The sequence below is a fragment of the Heterocephalus glaber genome, unplaced genomic scaffold (genome assembly GCF_053883595.1).
Source record: "Heterocephalus glaber isolate CG9 unplaced genomic scaffold, H.glaber_assembly_v1.0 deba00001613, whole genome shotgun sequence".
NCBI classification, from domain to species: Eukaryota; Metazoa; Chordata; class Mammalia; order Rodentia; family Bathyergidae; genus Heterocephalus; species Heterocephalus glaber.
In genome coordinates, this window is record NW_028258384.1 from 31,379,880 (window position 1) to 31,394,891 (window position 15,012).

Below are 15,012 nucleotides of genomic sequence, written 5' to 3' on the forward strand. Positions count from 1 at the left end.
TAATGATGTACTAACAATAATTAAAATCCAGAGCTACTACAAGGAATAAAATAATAAAGATCAGAAAAGAAACTAATGAAATTAAGCATAAGAAAAGAATACAAAGAATTAATGAATTGAAGAGCTTCTTTTTAAAAAAGAATAAAGAAAATAGGCAAATCTTTAAAAATCTTACAAAAAAGGGGAAAGACTCAAATCCATGGAATTAGAGATGACAATGAACACTGCTGAAATCCAAACTATTATTAGTAATTAATTTCAGAATCTGTACTTCAATAAGTTAATGATTCCAGAAAAAGAGAGATTCCTAGATACAGAAGAATTAATCAAAGTTAACACAGAAGGCATAAAAACCTTGAATAATCCAATAACCCACAATGAAATTGAAACAGTAATAGAAAACCTACCAACTAAGAAAACCTCAAGACCCAGTGGATTCATTGCTGACTTCTCCAAGAACTTCTGGAAAGACATAATGCCAGTACTCCTCAAACTCTTTAATAAATTTGAAAGGGAAGGAATGCTTCCAAAATTATTTCTAGAAGCTATAGTTACCCTGATTCCAAACCCAGACAAGAACCCAACCAAAAAACCCCTACAGATCCATCTCCTTAATGAGCATAGATAAAAATCCTCAACATGTTATTGGCAAGCAGAATGCAACAAGTCATCAGAAAGATCACACATGATGACCAAGTGCCCTTCATGCTGGGGATGTAGTGATAGCTCAACACCTGCAAATCAATAAATATAATACATCATATGAAGAGAAGCAAGGAATAAAATGATACGATCATCTCAAGAGATGCAAAACTCATTTAACATTTCCAACACCCATTCATGATAAAAACCCTGAAGAATATAGGCATAGGAGGACCTTATCTCAATCTTGTAGAATCCATTTATGAAAAGTATACTGCCAACATCAAGTTAAACAAAGAAAAGGTGAAAGATTTCCCTCTAAATTCAGGAATAAGACAAGGATGTCCACTATTATCACACTTGTTCAATGTAGTATCTGAACCATTAACTGGAAGAATCAAGAAAAGAAAGAAAAATGATATGCATAGGAAGGAAGAAGGGAAATTATCATTATTTGCAGATGACATAATTCCACCAATAGGGTCCTAGTATTAATAGTCAAGTTCAGTAGTATATCAGGATGCAAAATCAACCCACAAAAATCAATAGCATTGCTGTACACAAATAATGAATTCACTGAGAAAGAAGTGAGGAAAACAATACCATTCACAATAGCATTAAGAAAAATTAAATACATAGGGATTAATCTAACCAAGGAAGTGAAAAACTTGCACAATGAAAACTAAAGTACTAAAAAAAAAAAAAAAGAAAAAAGAAAGAAAGAAAACTACAGTACTATGAAAAAAAAGGTTCAATGAGAACATCTGAAAATGGAAATTATCTCCAGTTCCTGATTAGGCAAAACCAATATTATTGAAATCACCATACTTCCAAAAATGATATACAGATTTAATACAATTGCAATCAAAATACCACTACCATTTTTCATAGAACCAGTAAAAGTATCCAAAGATGTATCTAAAATTATAATCCTAAAATCCAGAAGAGACCTAGGACAGCTAAAGCAATCCTGAGCAACCAGAGCAAGGCAGAAAGCATCACAATCCTGAACTTTGTTACATTACAACACTAGCATAAGTAGAAATACCATGCTACTGGCAAACAAAACAAAAAAAAAACCCAAACAACAACAAAAAACCCCAGACATATGATTGAGTAGAACACAATAGAGGATGTAGAAAAAATTCCAGGCACATTCAGCTATATGATCTTTGACAAAGGGGCCAAAAACGTATGCTGGAAGAACAACAGCCTCTTTAACAAATGATGCTTTGAAAAGTGGCTAGCCAAAGGCCTGAGATGTAGCTCAGAGGTGCTGCACCTGCCTGGCAAGTGCAAGGTCCTGAGTCGATCCCCAATACCAAAGGATAAAAAAAAGAGAAAAGTGGCTATCCTCATGTGGAAGACTGAATATATACCCATATCTCTTACTATATACTGAACTAAAATTAAGTGTGTCAAAGATCTAAATGTTAAAATAGAAACACATAATGTGGTAGAAGATAAAATAAATAAAACTCTTGCAGACATAGGTGTAGGCAAGCAGTTTCTAAACAGAACCCGAATTGTACAAGAAATAACATAAACAATAAACAGATGGAATTATAGCAAATGAAAAAGCTTCTGTACAGTAAAGCAAGCAACCAACAGAGTGAAGAGACAACCTACAGAATGTGAAAAAAATTTTTTTCAGCTATTGCTCAGAGGACGAATATCCAGAATATGCAAAGAAATAAAAAAAACACATAGATCCCTCCAAAATAAAAATTCCAGTAAAAATGGGACACTAATATATCGATACATTTTAGCTATACAATATGTTTACATTTGTCATTGGGTGCTTGTACCTGTACATGATGTATCTTGGTTCCTATTTTTTCCCCATTACCTGTGGACCCTTCACCCCCTCCATCCTTCCCTATTTACATAGATATCATTTCCATTTTTTTTCTTTTCTCATAATTTTTCCTTTCCCTTTTTTCCTTTCCCCTTCCCCTCCCACCACCCCTACTCCTTTGGACTTTTCTTCCTATTTCAAATTATCAATTATTCATTTTAATCATTTTAACCCCTTATTTACACTTTCAGTTTCTCATACTAGAGAAGCTATTCAGTATTTACGCGTGTGTCCTATTTATTTCACTTAAGAGTATGGCTTCAATATGTGTCCATTTAGCTATAAATGACTCCAGTTTCTCATTCTTTATGGCTGAGTAGCACTCCATTTTATAAAAACACCACATCTTCTTTATCTAGTTTCCATTTGATGGGCACTTGGGCTGTTTCCAAGTTTTAGCTATTACAAACTGTGCCGCTGTAAACATGGGTGCACATATATCGCTGTGGTATGATTCTTTTAATTCTTTTGTGAAGATACCCAGCAGGGGAATAGCTGGGTCTGGAACACTAATATAGACGCTTCTCAGGAGTACCAATGGACAATAAATAAGTGAAAAACATGTTCAATATCTCTTGCCATTAGAGAAATGCAAATTAAAACAACACTGAGATTCCATCTTACTCCAGAAAGAATGACTTTCATCAGAACATCAAATAGTAACAAAAACTGGCAAGGCTATGGAGAAAAAGAAAGCCTTGTACATTGTTGATGGACATATAAACTAGTTCAACCACTATAGAAATCCATATGAAGATTCCTCAGAAAACTAAAAATATAAATTCCTTTCCTTCCAGCTCTGTTCCTTTAGGTATCTTCCTGAGGTAAAGACATATGAGATTGATATTTATTCCCATATTTAAAACAGCACAATTCAAAATAACTAAATCTTGGTAGTACTCTATATGTCCATCAACAGGTGAATGAATATGCCGGGGATTTAGCTCAGTGATTCCGCCGCTTGCCTCACAAGCTCAAAGACCCAAGTTTGATCCCAGGTACAAAAAAAAAAAAAATTAAACAGGTGAATGAATATAAAATGTGGTATTTATACACAATGGAGCAGTACTCTGCCATGAAGAAAGATAAATTTCAGTCATTTTTAGAAATATGGGTGCACCTTGAGACCATAATGGTAAGTGAAATACATCAGACACACAAGCTTAAATATTACATGGTTTTCTTCTATGAGAAATGAAAATATAAACAAAGATAAAAATATGAGATAAATCATAGGAAACAGGAAGATAGGTCTTTTATAAAGAGAAGGGGATGAATAGATGAAGGGAGGCAAGAAAGTGAGTATGGGGAGGAGAGTAAAAATGAGTTGAGATGTATTATGTGCATGTACAAACTCCCCATGAGGAATATTATCATTAGTTACTGCAAACATATACCAAAATATAAAAATGTAACAAAGAAAACCCCAGAACATTTTAAAACTGATGTTCATAGAAGTTAAAAAATTTGCTCAATGACACATGGCTAATAACTGAGACTTGCTCAGGTCTGTCTGATTTTAGAGCATGTAAACACACATAATTAGTTTTTTCTACTGGCTTCTCATTTATTACTTATTATTTGTAGTAGTCTGTATTTGTGCATCATAACAAAGGACAAATTTCTGCCTATAAGTTCTGAAGTTCTGTTTCTAGTTTCCTTATTGTACAGTATTTTCTGGTGATAAAGACAGAATTATACTCACTAAAACCAATAACAGTGTGCAGTAAAATATATATTCTAATTTCATGAAAAATGAGGATCATATTACAATAGGAAATTTCAAACATAGAAGCAAACTACTTGTATTAGAAAGTTAAAACCCAGTATGATCAACTTTTGAGCTTCCAAACATAAGAAAATACTGTGTTTACTAAAGAAGAAGGTGAAGGAACTCTGCTGGAGGTATATACTTAACAGGCTCTTTCTTTTTGTCTGTTTCCTTCGACTCCCAAACATTCGAAGTAGAAGATTTACAGTGACTCAATTAGAGAAACGTGTACATCAGCTTATGACAAAGTGATACAATGAATATAATCAGATGTCATAAATAGAGTTCTTTTTCTCAAGAATTCATTGCATGAAACTACTTTTTTCCCTTTGCCTTGAAGTTGAAATGTTTCATAGTGGAACAGAAATGAAAGTTCATTCATTCCTACCTGCATGTGTTTATTTTTAATGAAATGGATGATTTTCAGCTAATATCATTTCAGGTCTCAGTATCAATTATTCATTAAACGAACATTTATTAAGTACCTCCTATGGGAAAGATACTGAAAAAGCAAATGAAAATGATAGGGTTCTTTCTTTCTTTCTTTCTTTTCGTACTGGGGATTGAACTCAGGAACTTGCACTTGCGAGGAAGGCGCCGGAACCACTGAGCTAAATCCCAGACCCAGAGTTCCTTATTTCTAACAGATTATATGGGGAATTAGGACGTGTCTACATATTGTAAATAATCATAACTCAAAACACTGGATCTCATGTGGTTCATCATAGAATTGTATGCTAGGAAACATAGTATACCAACTAAGTATATATTTAAATGCTTGAATATTTAAACATTTACTGAGTTACTTTGAAAAAAACCTCAAGGGGGAGCCAATGTGCAACCCCCAACAGGACATAAAATAATCTTTTCACGTTACTTTTACTCCCCAAATCTCCTATATGCTGTAGCATCTCATAAACTCTTTCATCACTCCTTACTCTCATTCCCAACTAAAAACTGCCTGGAATTAATCCCCTGCAAATTTTTCCCTTCTTCCTTTTCTCATCTTCCTCATTTGTTTTTTAACTGTAAATAGCTCTGGTTCCCTTTTCAAATGTAATATAGTTAAATTACCATTGCTCCTTGAAATTGGTAAGCTCTTTCTGGCCATTACTCTTATTCTGCACCATAAATGCCCATAACTGATATGCTGTACCAAGAGCCTCCTTAGATGTTGCTGAATTTAGAAAGACCCATGCAGCTGAAAAGAGCATTATGTTTAGAGGGCAAGGAAAGAGGGAAAGCTACAAATACTAATTTAATGTCTTATATTCCATTATATGTGAAAGAAGGTTGTATGTGATAAAAGAAAAAGAGAAATCATGTAGTAGTAGAGAGTATGGAACAATGGAGTAGTAAAATGTGGCTATGACCAGGGAAAAACAGGGAAGTAATTTTGCCTGCAACCTGGTTTTATTAAGGCCTATTTTCTGAGTGTGAGCCTGATAATAACCCTTAATTTATGGAAGTTCCAGTTATATTTTTGAAGCATGATATTTTAAGACATTGACCAATTCTTAGAAAAGAGACACAGCTCATGAATACCTTAACTTAAAATTAGATAATGAGACATGTTTCTGGCAGATGATGCTTCCAAGCAGGAAATGTATATTTACTTTTTTTTTTTTGGTACCGGGGATCGAACTCGGGTCCTTGTGCTTGTGAGGCATGCGGTGAAACCACTGAGCTAAATCCCCGGCCCAGGAAATGTATATTTAAAGGGAGTACTTCTCTTCTATGAACCTATGCTTATTAAAGAAGAGCAATGTGTCTGACCTCAGCATTGTTAATAAGAACATGCACGCCCACTAGTTTTCTCAGGGATAGAGACTCACGCAGAGCGATCCTCACTCTCTCATCACAGTGAAGAACATCCATCTCAACAAGATAGCTCATTGGTATTTAGTGGGCCTTGATCTCATTAAAGCAAAACCTAGGCACTGACCTGCATACACTCATTTCCACATTAGATCATACTCTTTAATAGCAAAGTATACATATTTATTTGGGTATAGAGAGATACTATATGCATTTTTGTACTTTCTAGTCTTGTTACTCTGATCCTTTCTTGATGCCTTTCTCCTCACTCTCCATAAGGAAAGGTTTTTGGCCACGTTTCATGTTTACATCCTTTTCCTTTACTCTAGGGCAAGAGATCTCACCTTCTTTGCACTTGGTTTTAAATTTGCTAACATGAATCCTTCTTTTTACAAAATATGTTTAGTTTTGCCAATAGAAATAGACAGCAGGAAGACAATTTTTGTGAGGTGACATGCAACAAAATGATGCTGGCAACACTGGTTATTTGCAGCATGGTGAAAAGCCACAGAAAATCTTGAATTTTAAGGCATCAGGGAAGTTTTCTATACTAGGTAATCTTTTTGCACAAACACTATGGCCAACTTTTGACTTTGATCTCGATGACATTAAATAAAGATGAGAAAGCATTGTTGTTTCTAAATAAAATACCATTTGAGTTATTTTTACTTTCTATCATTTTAGAGAGAGGTGTAGCCAAGTTTGACTTCCCAGCATGTGGATGGGTCATCAGAAAGAGGAAGGTCAACAAAGGAGTCCTCTGTGGTCATTCCCTTTCACCACTTTGTTGTAATCTGAAAGGGCAAACCCAAAGAGCTTTTCTAGAGGTACAACTCACTGAAGTAAAACAAGGCATTGGTTCTTGTGAATTTTCATCCCATTTCTTGTATTCTCTCATCTATTAGAGCTAGGCCTTTTTCCTTTGGCAACATTGTTTTAAAAATCTATCTTCCTATTAACCTGCCCTATCATTAAGCATCCTTGCCTGAGGGCTCAAAGGCCAAGGCAGATCATCTCTTTTTGGTTTGTAGCTTGAATTCAGTGATGGAAGCAAAATTTCTTTTATCTTATTGAGTCCCTTTCTCTAGACTTATAGAAAAAAAATTCATAGGCACAACACATGAAGTTGTAAAATTTTTTTTATTTTTCCATAATCCTAACAAACATAATATCTAAATCCTAACAGGCCAAATCCCTTACTAATAAATTATGAAAACAAGTGATATCCGAGAGACTTCTGTCCAGTAGCCTTCCTGGAACCATCTATCCCCTGGGCTCCTACTGACATCAAAAATCAAAGGGTTTTCCTCCAGTTGAGCCCTACACCAATGGGGTCCTCATTCTCCATGCCACCACCTCCATAGTTATTTCTAAATGTACTATTCTCCCCCACCCACAACTTTCTGTCTTTCTGTCTTTGCTCATTTTTAGCTACTTTGTCTAATAGAAACACATACAGGAGCTACCTTGTTTTCCCAGTCTTTAGCCATACAGTCTTTTCTCCCTCTTCCTTCCATCTGAGAGAAAAAGCAGCCTTTCTAAATCTACCCAAGCCGGTTAATTCATGTCATTATAAAATAAAACTTGTAAACATTTTATTATTTTACTTTTATAAAACATTATTACATAAAAAAATGTAAAGCCCTGTATCTCCTGGCCCCTATTCTACCCCATAACAACCTTATGTCCAAGCACCACACTGTCTCTCATCCCTGACTCTGAGTTCCCTCTTCCTTGGTAATACCTTATTTTCTAAATTTCTTGCATATTTTTCTATACTTAAACATAAATCTACAAATTTATATAGCATATATATGCACAGTAACAGAAATTTTAGAGGAATTTTGTGAATTTAATAATACCGTGGCCATGCCTCCAGTATGCTAATGCAGAATCTACCCCATTCATTCACATTTCTCATATTTTCCAAACGTTTTTCTGCCATCACCTTTATGGCTCAAGTTTCTCCCATATTCAAAAAGCTATCAACCATGTAGGCCACATGACTCGATCCTTTCACCCCACCAACTTCTGTCCTTGAAAAGAACTTCCCCTCACTGACTCCACTTCCTTACTTCCCATTCCCTCATCAGTCATGTGGTTTTCCTTCTTCCCTGTCATTCTCCTGAATTTGCTTTAAGAGCCAAAGTAAATGCTAGATCTAAAGGACATTTTTCAACTCCTATCTCACAGGGCTCCTGAGCCTCTGTGACCTTCTCCTTTGTTTCTTCCCCTGGTCAGACAGTTTCTAAGTATTTCACTGCCTCCACCATTCCCAAATGGGGATGCTTTTCCCTCTAGTGGATATCTGGCAATATTCTGAGACATTTCCAGTTGTCACAACTGAGGGAGTAGGATTGGGTGGGTACCCCTGGCATCAAGTGGGCAGAGGCTAGGGATTCTGCTGAACATCCTGCAATGCACTGGACAGCTCTCAGCAACAAATAATAATTCAACTCAAAATGTCAATAGTACATAGGTTAAGCAAATTCTGTCCTAGAGGGAGACAAATAAGGCCAATGACACTCATGAGTAGGAATGTGAATAGAAAAGTGGAGGCTCAGGATCTGGCCCTCAATCCTGATGATGACTGTCCACATCCTCCTCCATCAGGAGACAACCCAAAGTCACATCTCCACAGAGATGTACCAGGGCCACAATAGCTTCCCATTATCTAGGTGCACAGTCCCCAGGCGATGTCCATGGTTCCTCCAATTCTACCTCAGTCTTGTCCAGGTGCAACTGTTCCCCATCCTTCTACCTGAAGGCTAAAGGACACATGACACCCTCCATGCAGCTTGTAGTCATCAGAGGGGGAGAAGAAAACCAGCCCCCGCCCACTCTCATCCATCCCCTGGAAATTTGATTTACCATTGTCATATGTTTCTGTGCTATTTCACATTTCTGGATTCATAAAGAACTTTGTAGCTAGACTCCCTCCACATGCATCTTGATAGTAGCTTGGAGAAAAACTGTACCTTGCTTTGGCCCATGGTCTGCACCAGCAAACCTTCTGGGTACTCTCATTTGCTGACTCACTTCCTGTGCAGTGGTGTGAGTTCCCTATTCAGATCTGCCTGTCCCTGGTTCTGCCCAGCGGGGACTGGAAAGATTCTCCTCATGAAGCTGTACAGCCTGTAGCTGATGCTGGCATCCTCTGTATACAGCCCTGTGAGATTCACTTAGGGATGGCAAATCTCTGCATATTAATTTGAACACAGTGCAAACCTAAGGCTAACTCCAGACCTGTAACCTTAAGCCTGTTTTGTTTCTTGTGATATGACTCTCCCAACAGGAGCCTCCTATGCAGTTCATCCCTGGGGACTCTTAGGATGCAGGAATCCTCACTACTTGTCAAACCATGATGTAACTCCCTGTAGGGAGCAATTCTACATAATTTTGGGGAAAAATCATTTTGCAAGTAAATTATGATTAGGCCCAGTTCTCCTGCCTGCAGGCCAGCTATGGCATGAGACATAACTCCATTTTGGCCTCCAGTCACAGCTAAAACCTCAATGCTCCGGTGATGCTGTGATACTCCGGGGCAAAATTACACCAGCTGAAGACATCCTTGGAGGAACAAAATCTTCATCTGCATAGTTCTTCATTGTTCTAGGATTTTTGCTGCGGCTGCCCTCTGAGTCACCTGTTAGCTTGCTGCCCTCTGAGTCACCTTTTACATTTGTTACTTCTGATGTACTGAACTCACTGCCCACTGAGCCACCTGTTTTATTTGTTAATCCTCTTGTACCAAATAAAGTTGTGGCAAGCTCGGGTGCTTGCATCTTTGCCACCAAGAGCAACTTTGAAAAGGCCCAAAGCTCAGCTTCTTCTCTAAGTCTCATTTTTCTATATTTTCTGTCTAATAAATTAATTTGCCTTGTGCTGCCATGGCTTGCAGGAGACAAGGACTCACTGCCGAGGTTCTAGTAATGTCCCTTTTCCCTGTTCACTACAACTCCCCAATGATTTCCAGCATTTTGATAGTTTGTTGTTTGAAGTTGTTCTCCTGGTGCCAGTTTCAGACTTGGAAATGACCTGGTTACCCACAACAGGAATGCTTTGAAGTAAGTATAGGGAACGGGGATCTGGATAAAGTGAATGTTCACATAGCACAGTTGCAGGAAGAGAAAGGTAGTTGAGTCACTGCCACTCTCCACAGCTTTCTGGAGCTACTGTATTAACTCCTCTGTACTCCTTTATGCCTGTTACCTGGACCTTATACTGTACTGGTACTCCCTAAAAGACACCCTCTGTAAGGTACCTATTTCTGCTCCACTACAGTCAGGGCTGTGCCTCAGTGTTTGTGCCTGTGATCCTGGCCAGAGCTCCAAGCAATCCATTACTCCACTGCCCAGCCCATTCTGAGTATGAAATCTGCCTCTCTTCATGTACTCTAGCCTGAAAATCTGTGTGGCTCAAGATGGGTCAAATGCTCACTTCTACTTCCATTATCTAAGGCCTGGGGTGTAGTGGTGGGGTGGTAGGAGGGTTTATAAACACAGCTCAAAGGTCCACTAGACACTAGGTTGGATAGAGAGCCATGTGCGTGCGCACACACACACACACACAAAGCTGCAGGAGTTCTGGGGTGTTGCATGGAATACAAAAGAGATCATCATCAAAACATGTCTCTCCTCACCAACTACACCCTCTCCAACTCCCACCCAACGTTCTCTCACTTCCTTGGCCCCTTATTCCCTCTCTTACCCCCACACTCCACCCAGGGCTGCCACCTCTGAAAATTCACTTCCTATTGGAGTGTGTTTCTGTTTTATCGCACATTTCTGATTTTACTAAGGGCTTTGCAGCCAGATTCCCCTTCTACAACAGAAGCAATTTTCCCTTCATGAAACATTCATGGCCTTACACCAAGGGCAGTTCCAATCCCTAAGCTTGCAAAATGTTGGATGTTTTCTCTGCTGATGGAGTTCTGAGTCTCTCTTGTTTTTCTGATATTCTTGAGGGTCTACTCCTTGAGCCCCCACATCAGACCACAAGCTAACATCAGAGGCTGAGCAGTGGGGGGGGGCATCTGAGAAGGAAAAGGTGCTGTGATCGTGGCTGCCAATGGGGATGGTGTGGACATGACTGGGAAACCGGACAAAGGGCTTGAGTAGCTGTATGTGTATGAGGCAGGGAGCTGGACAGGAAGGGGTTCTGGTGAGTTGGTGGCCGTGGCCTTCAGTGTCCCAGAGAGATAAAGCATGGCTGTTTCCACAGGCCTAATATTGCCCTCCTTCTCTTTGCCAGAGGTGTAATTTTTCTGCTGGACAACTCTAAGAAGCTGCAGGAAGCTTCTACTTAGCTCCCGTGTGGCCTCCTCTGGGGCTGTGCTGATCACATCCCTCTCTTCTTCTTCTTCCTCTTCTTCTCCTCTTCCTCCGCCTATAGCACTAGCTTCAGCCTCTGCCACCTCTTGCTTCTCACCTGCTCCTTGTATCCCCACCTCTGGAACAGTAGCCAGGTCTGGCCCCTCCACAGCCAGCTCTGGGAGAGCCTTCAGCTTCTGAGGAGAAATGAGCAGGACTGAGATACATCCTGGGGGTGGGGGCCTGATGGGGGTACAGGTGTGGGATTGAAGTAGGGGGCAGTGGGGTCATCTTACTGCCTGCACAAGCTTCCATCTCAGCAGGTCCCTCTCTTTTTGTACCTGGGCCAGTTTGGTGTGGGCCAGGTGCAGTTGGAAGGCAGCCTCCTTGCACTCCATTCCCTGCTGCTCTATGAGCTGGTTCAGATTCAAGACCAAGGCATTTGTGGCTGACTTGTGCAGTTTGGCAAAGTCGTGCAGTGACTGTACCCTACCCCCCTGTAAGTGCCCCTGCCTACAAGCTAAGTGCCTGCCCAAGGACAGGCTGCCCCAAACATAGGCCACTTGAGCTTCACTGGGCACCTCGCTGTTCTCCAGGATGGCCCTGATTTTGTCTTCTATCTCCTCCCAGGAGAGAGACAGATTTTCAAGGTAGAACTCAGTGCCTTTCAGGTGCCTGGCCATCTTCTCATTGATGAAGGCTACCACTGTGCCATGCCGAAATCCCCTACCGGGGTCTTCAGGTTTCAAGGCCATGATGGCTAATGGCTTTATTGGCTTTGCTGGCCCTGTTGGGATAGATCAACCCGTTGTCCCTTCCCTCCCTCTTAGGCCCTCTTCCCCCTCCTCCTTCTCCCCCTTACCCTCCCCAACCCTGACCCTCAGAATAACCCCCTGGCTCTGCTTTCCCCCACTTTAGGACACCTCCCAAGGAGGCCTTAACACTGTAGCCAGGGGCCAGAAGAGATGTAGGCTGCCCACCCCCTAGGCCCAGAGAGAGGAGGGTCTTTCTTCCTCCCAGGTGTCCAAGGAAAGGGAGTTGTGAGGCCAACTCTCTAGATTTTTACTTTGGGACAGTTCCAACTTCCAGAGAGTACAAGGGTAGAAGGGAATATGAGAGGAAGGTCCTTAATTCTCCTGGGACGCAAGGGAACCCACCACATGGGTGAAAACCCTAGAAGGTGGGAAGAAATGGGATTAGTCAGAAAAAACTCATACCCAAGAAAATGAAGCTCTTGTAGGCAAATCCAAAGATTCCCAACCTTCCCACTTACAGTGAGTTTATCCCACACCAGGGGTTGGTAGGCCCCCTCCTGGAGATGGAATGTTACAGAATAGTACACAGTTCCAACTTCTCAGTGGCCTCTGCCCCACTCCCACACCATCGCCCAACATTCTGAAGCTACCCTTCCAGACTTTTGAATTCCAGTACAAGGGTTAGTTAACATTTTTTTGTAAAAGGGCCAGGCAGGGTATTTGAGTATTGGTCAACAAAGGATCTTTGTCCCAACTACTTGTGGTAGGAAAGTATTCATAAATAATACCTAAAGTAATGAACATTGCTGTGTTCCACTAAAACTTTATTTACCAAAAGTAGACAGTTGGCATGATTTGGCCTGCAGTTTGCTGACTCCTGATGTATATTCCCATTTCATACATGTCCTAAAGGCATGCAAAATCAAAACGTTCATATTATAATTAACCATTTTCCTGTTAAAAGAAAAACTAGACAAATTTAAGTTTATTTGAGCAAAGAATGATTTATAAATGTGACAGTATTCAGAATCAGAAGAGATTAAAAGAGCTCTTCACATCAATATGAGAAATGAAATTTATAGAACAAACATGAAAGTAAAGAAATTATCCGATTGGGGCTGAGGTCCCCAGTCGCGCGGAACACACACCGAATCAGCCCGCTGCAGACAGGCAGGTCTGTGCACGCCCTACCGAGGTCCTGAGTCACGCAGAAGACACCGAATCACCCCACTGCAGACAGGCAGCCACCTGATTCCACTTTACCAAGGTGCAGAGGACACCAGACCACCAGACAAAGATACTGAGTCCCACTGTTCCCGGTCCAGAGGTAGGGGCTTCTAAGCCATCGTCCCACTGCTCCTGGTCCAGAGGAAGGGGCTTCCCGGTCACCATCCCTCCCGCTGCTCCCAGCCCAGAGGAAAGGGCTTTTGGGCCACCTTCTGTCCCGCCGCTCCTGGCCCAGAGGAAGGGGTTTCCCGGCCACCATCCCTCCGGCTGCTCCCAGCACACAGGAAAGGGCTTTTGGGTCACCATCCCTACTGCTGCTCCCGGCCCCTGTCCCACCTCACCCAGCTCAGAGGAGGTAATCTGTGCAGGCGCTAACAGCCCCCTGCCCCAGTCGAAATGAGAAAACACATAAATAAGTCTCAAAACCAGACTTCCAGATCACCTACAGCAACCCCAAAGGGAAATGAGATGGAACACTCTGATACTCAACCACCTGGACCCACTGAACTGGCAACAAAAGGGGATCTGGAAAAAATGAAATAAGAAATAATTTCTCAGATAACAGGAGAAATTGTGCCTTTAGTGCAAGACATGATTAATAAATCTAGAGAGGAGCTGAGGAACATGAAGGAATCCCAATATAAGAAACAAATGGAATCCATAAAACAGATGCAAATAGATTTCCAGGACATGAAAAACTCCATGGAAAGTCTACACAGCAGAAAGAGCCAATATGAGGACAGAATTTCAGATATAGAAGATAAGATTGCAATTAGTGACCAGGAACAGAAAAATTGCTTCAAAATTATAAGGGAACATGAGAAATCAATCCAGCAGCTGCTAGATGATGCAAAGAAGAATAACATAAGACTGATTGGGCTCAATGAAGAAACAAGAGAGAGTGCAGATGACATAAAAAATCTCTTCACAGAAATAATGGCAGAAAACTTCCCAAGCAGGGGAAAAGAGCTTGACATACAGATAAGTGAGGCATATAGGACTCCAAATAGCCTTGATCAAAAAAAATCTACACATAGGCATATAATTGTTAAGCTTCCAGAAACACAACAGAAGAACAAAGTTCTCCAAGCAGTCAGAGAAAAGAAACAAATCACATACAAAGGAAAGCCCATCAGAATCACAGCAGACTTCTCAACACAAACCATCAAGGCAAGAAGAGCTTGGAGTGACATATTCCAAGCCCTGAAAGAAAACAGCCTCCAACCCAGATTGATGTACCCTGCAAAACTATCTTTCAAAATGGATGGAGAAATAAGGTACTTTCATGACAAAGAGCACCTTAGGAACTTCGTGAAAACCAAACCAGCACTCCAAAGAATTTTACACAATATCCTAGGAACAGACATTGAGGATCACAACCCCAGGAAGCAAAGCAGAATGAACCTATCTGGCATTACAGGAAATTAAATGTAAAGGGGGAGAACCCAACAAAATGAAAAAGTCATGGCAATGACAAGTCAATACATTTCAGTTATAACCATCAATGTTAATGGTCTCAATTCAACAATCAAAAGAAATAGACTGGCAGAATGGGTCAAGAAGCAAAATCCAACAATATGCTGCATACAAGAAACACACTTAATTCAAAAGGAAACTCATAGACTGAAA

General features: G+C 40.4%; 2 protein-coding genes across 3 annotated transcripts in view; one reads left to right on the top strand and one right to left on the bottom strand.

Moving 5' to 3' along the window:
* The window catches only part of Il1rapl2 (interleukin 1 receptor accessory protein like 2), a 647,009-nt gene that overhangs the window by 5,431 nt on the left and 626,566 nt on the right, over positions 1–15,012 (top strand). The window lies entirely within an intron of this gene.
* On the bottom strand, positions 10,886–12,237 carry Tex13a (testis expressed 13A). Its single transcript, XM_087196558.1, is given in 3 exon segments — positions 10,886–11,119; positions 11,122–11,598; positions 11,698–12,237. Coding segments are annotated over 3 exon segments (1,170 nt in total). The 5' UTR covers positions 12,157–12,237.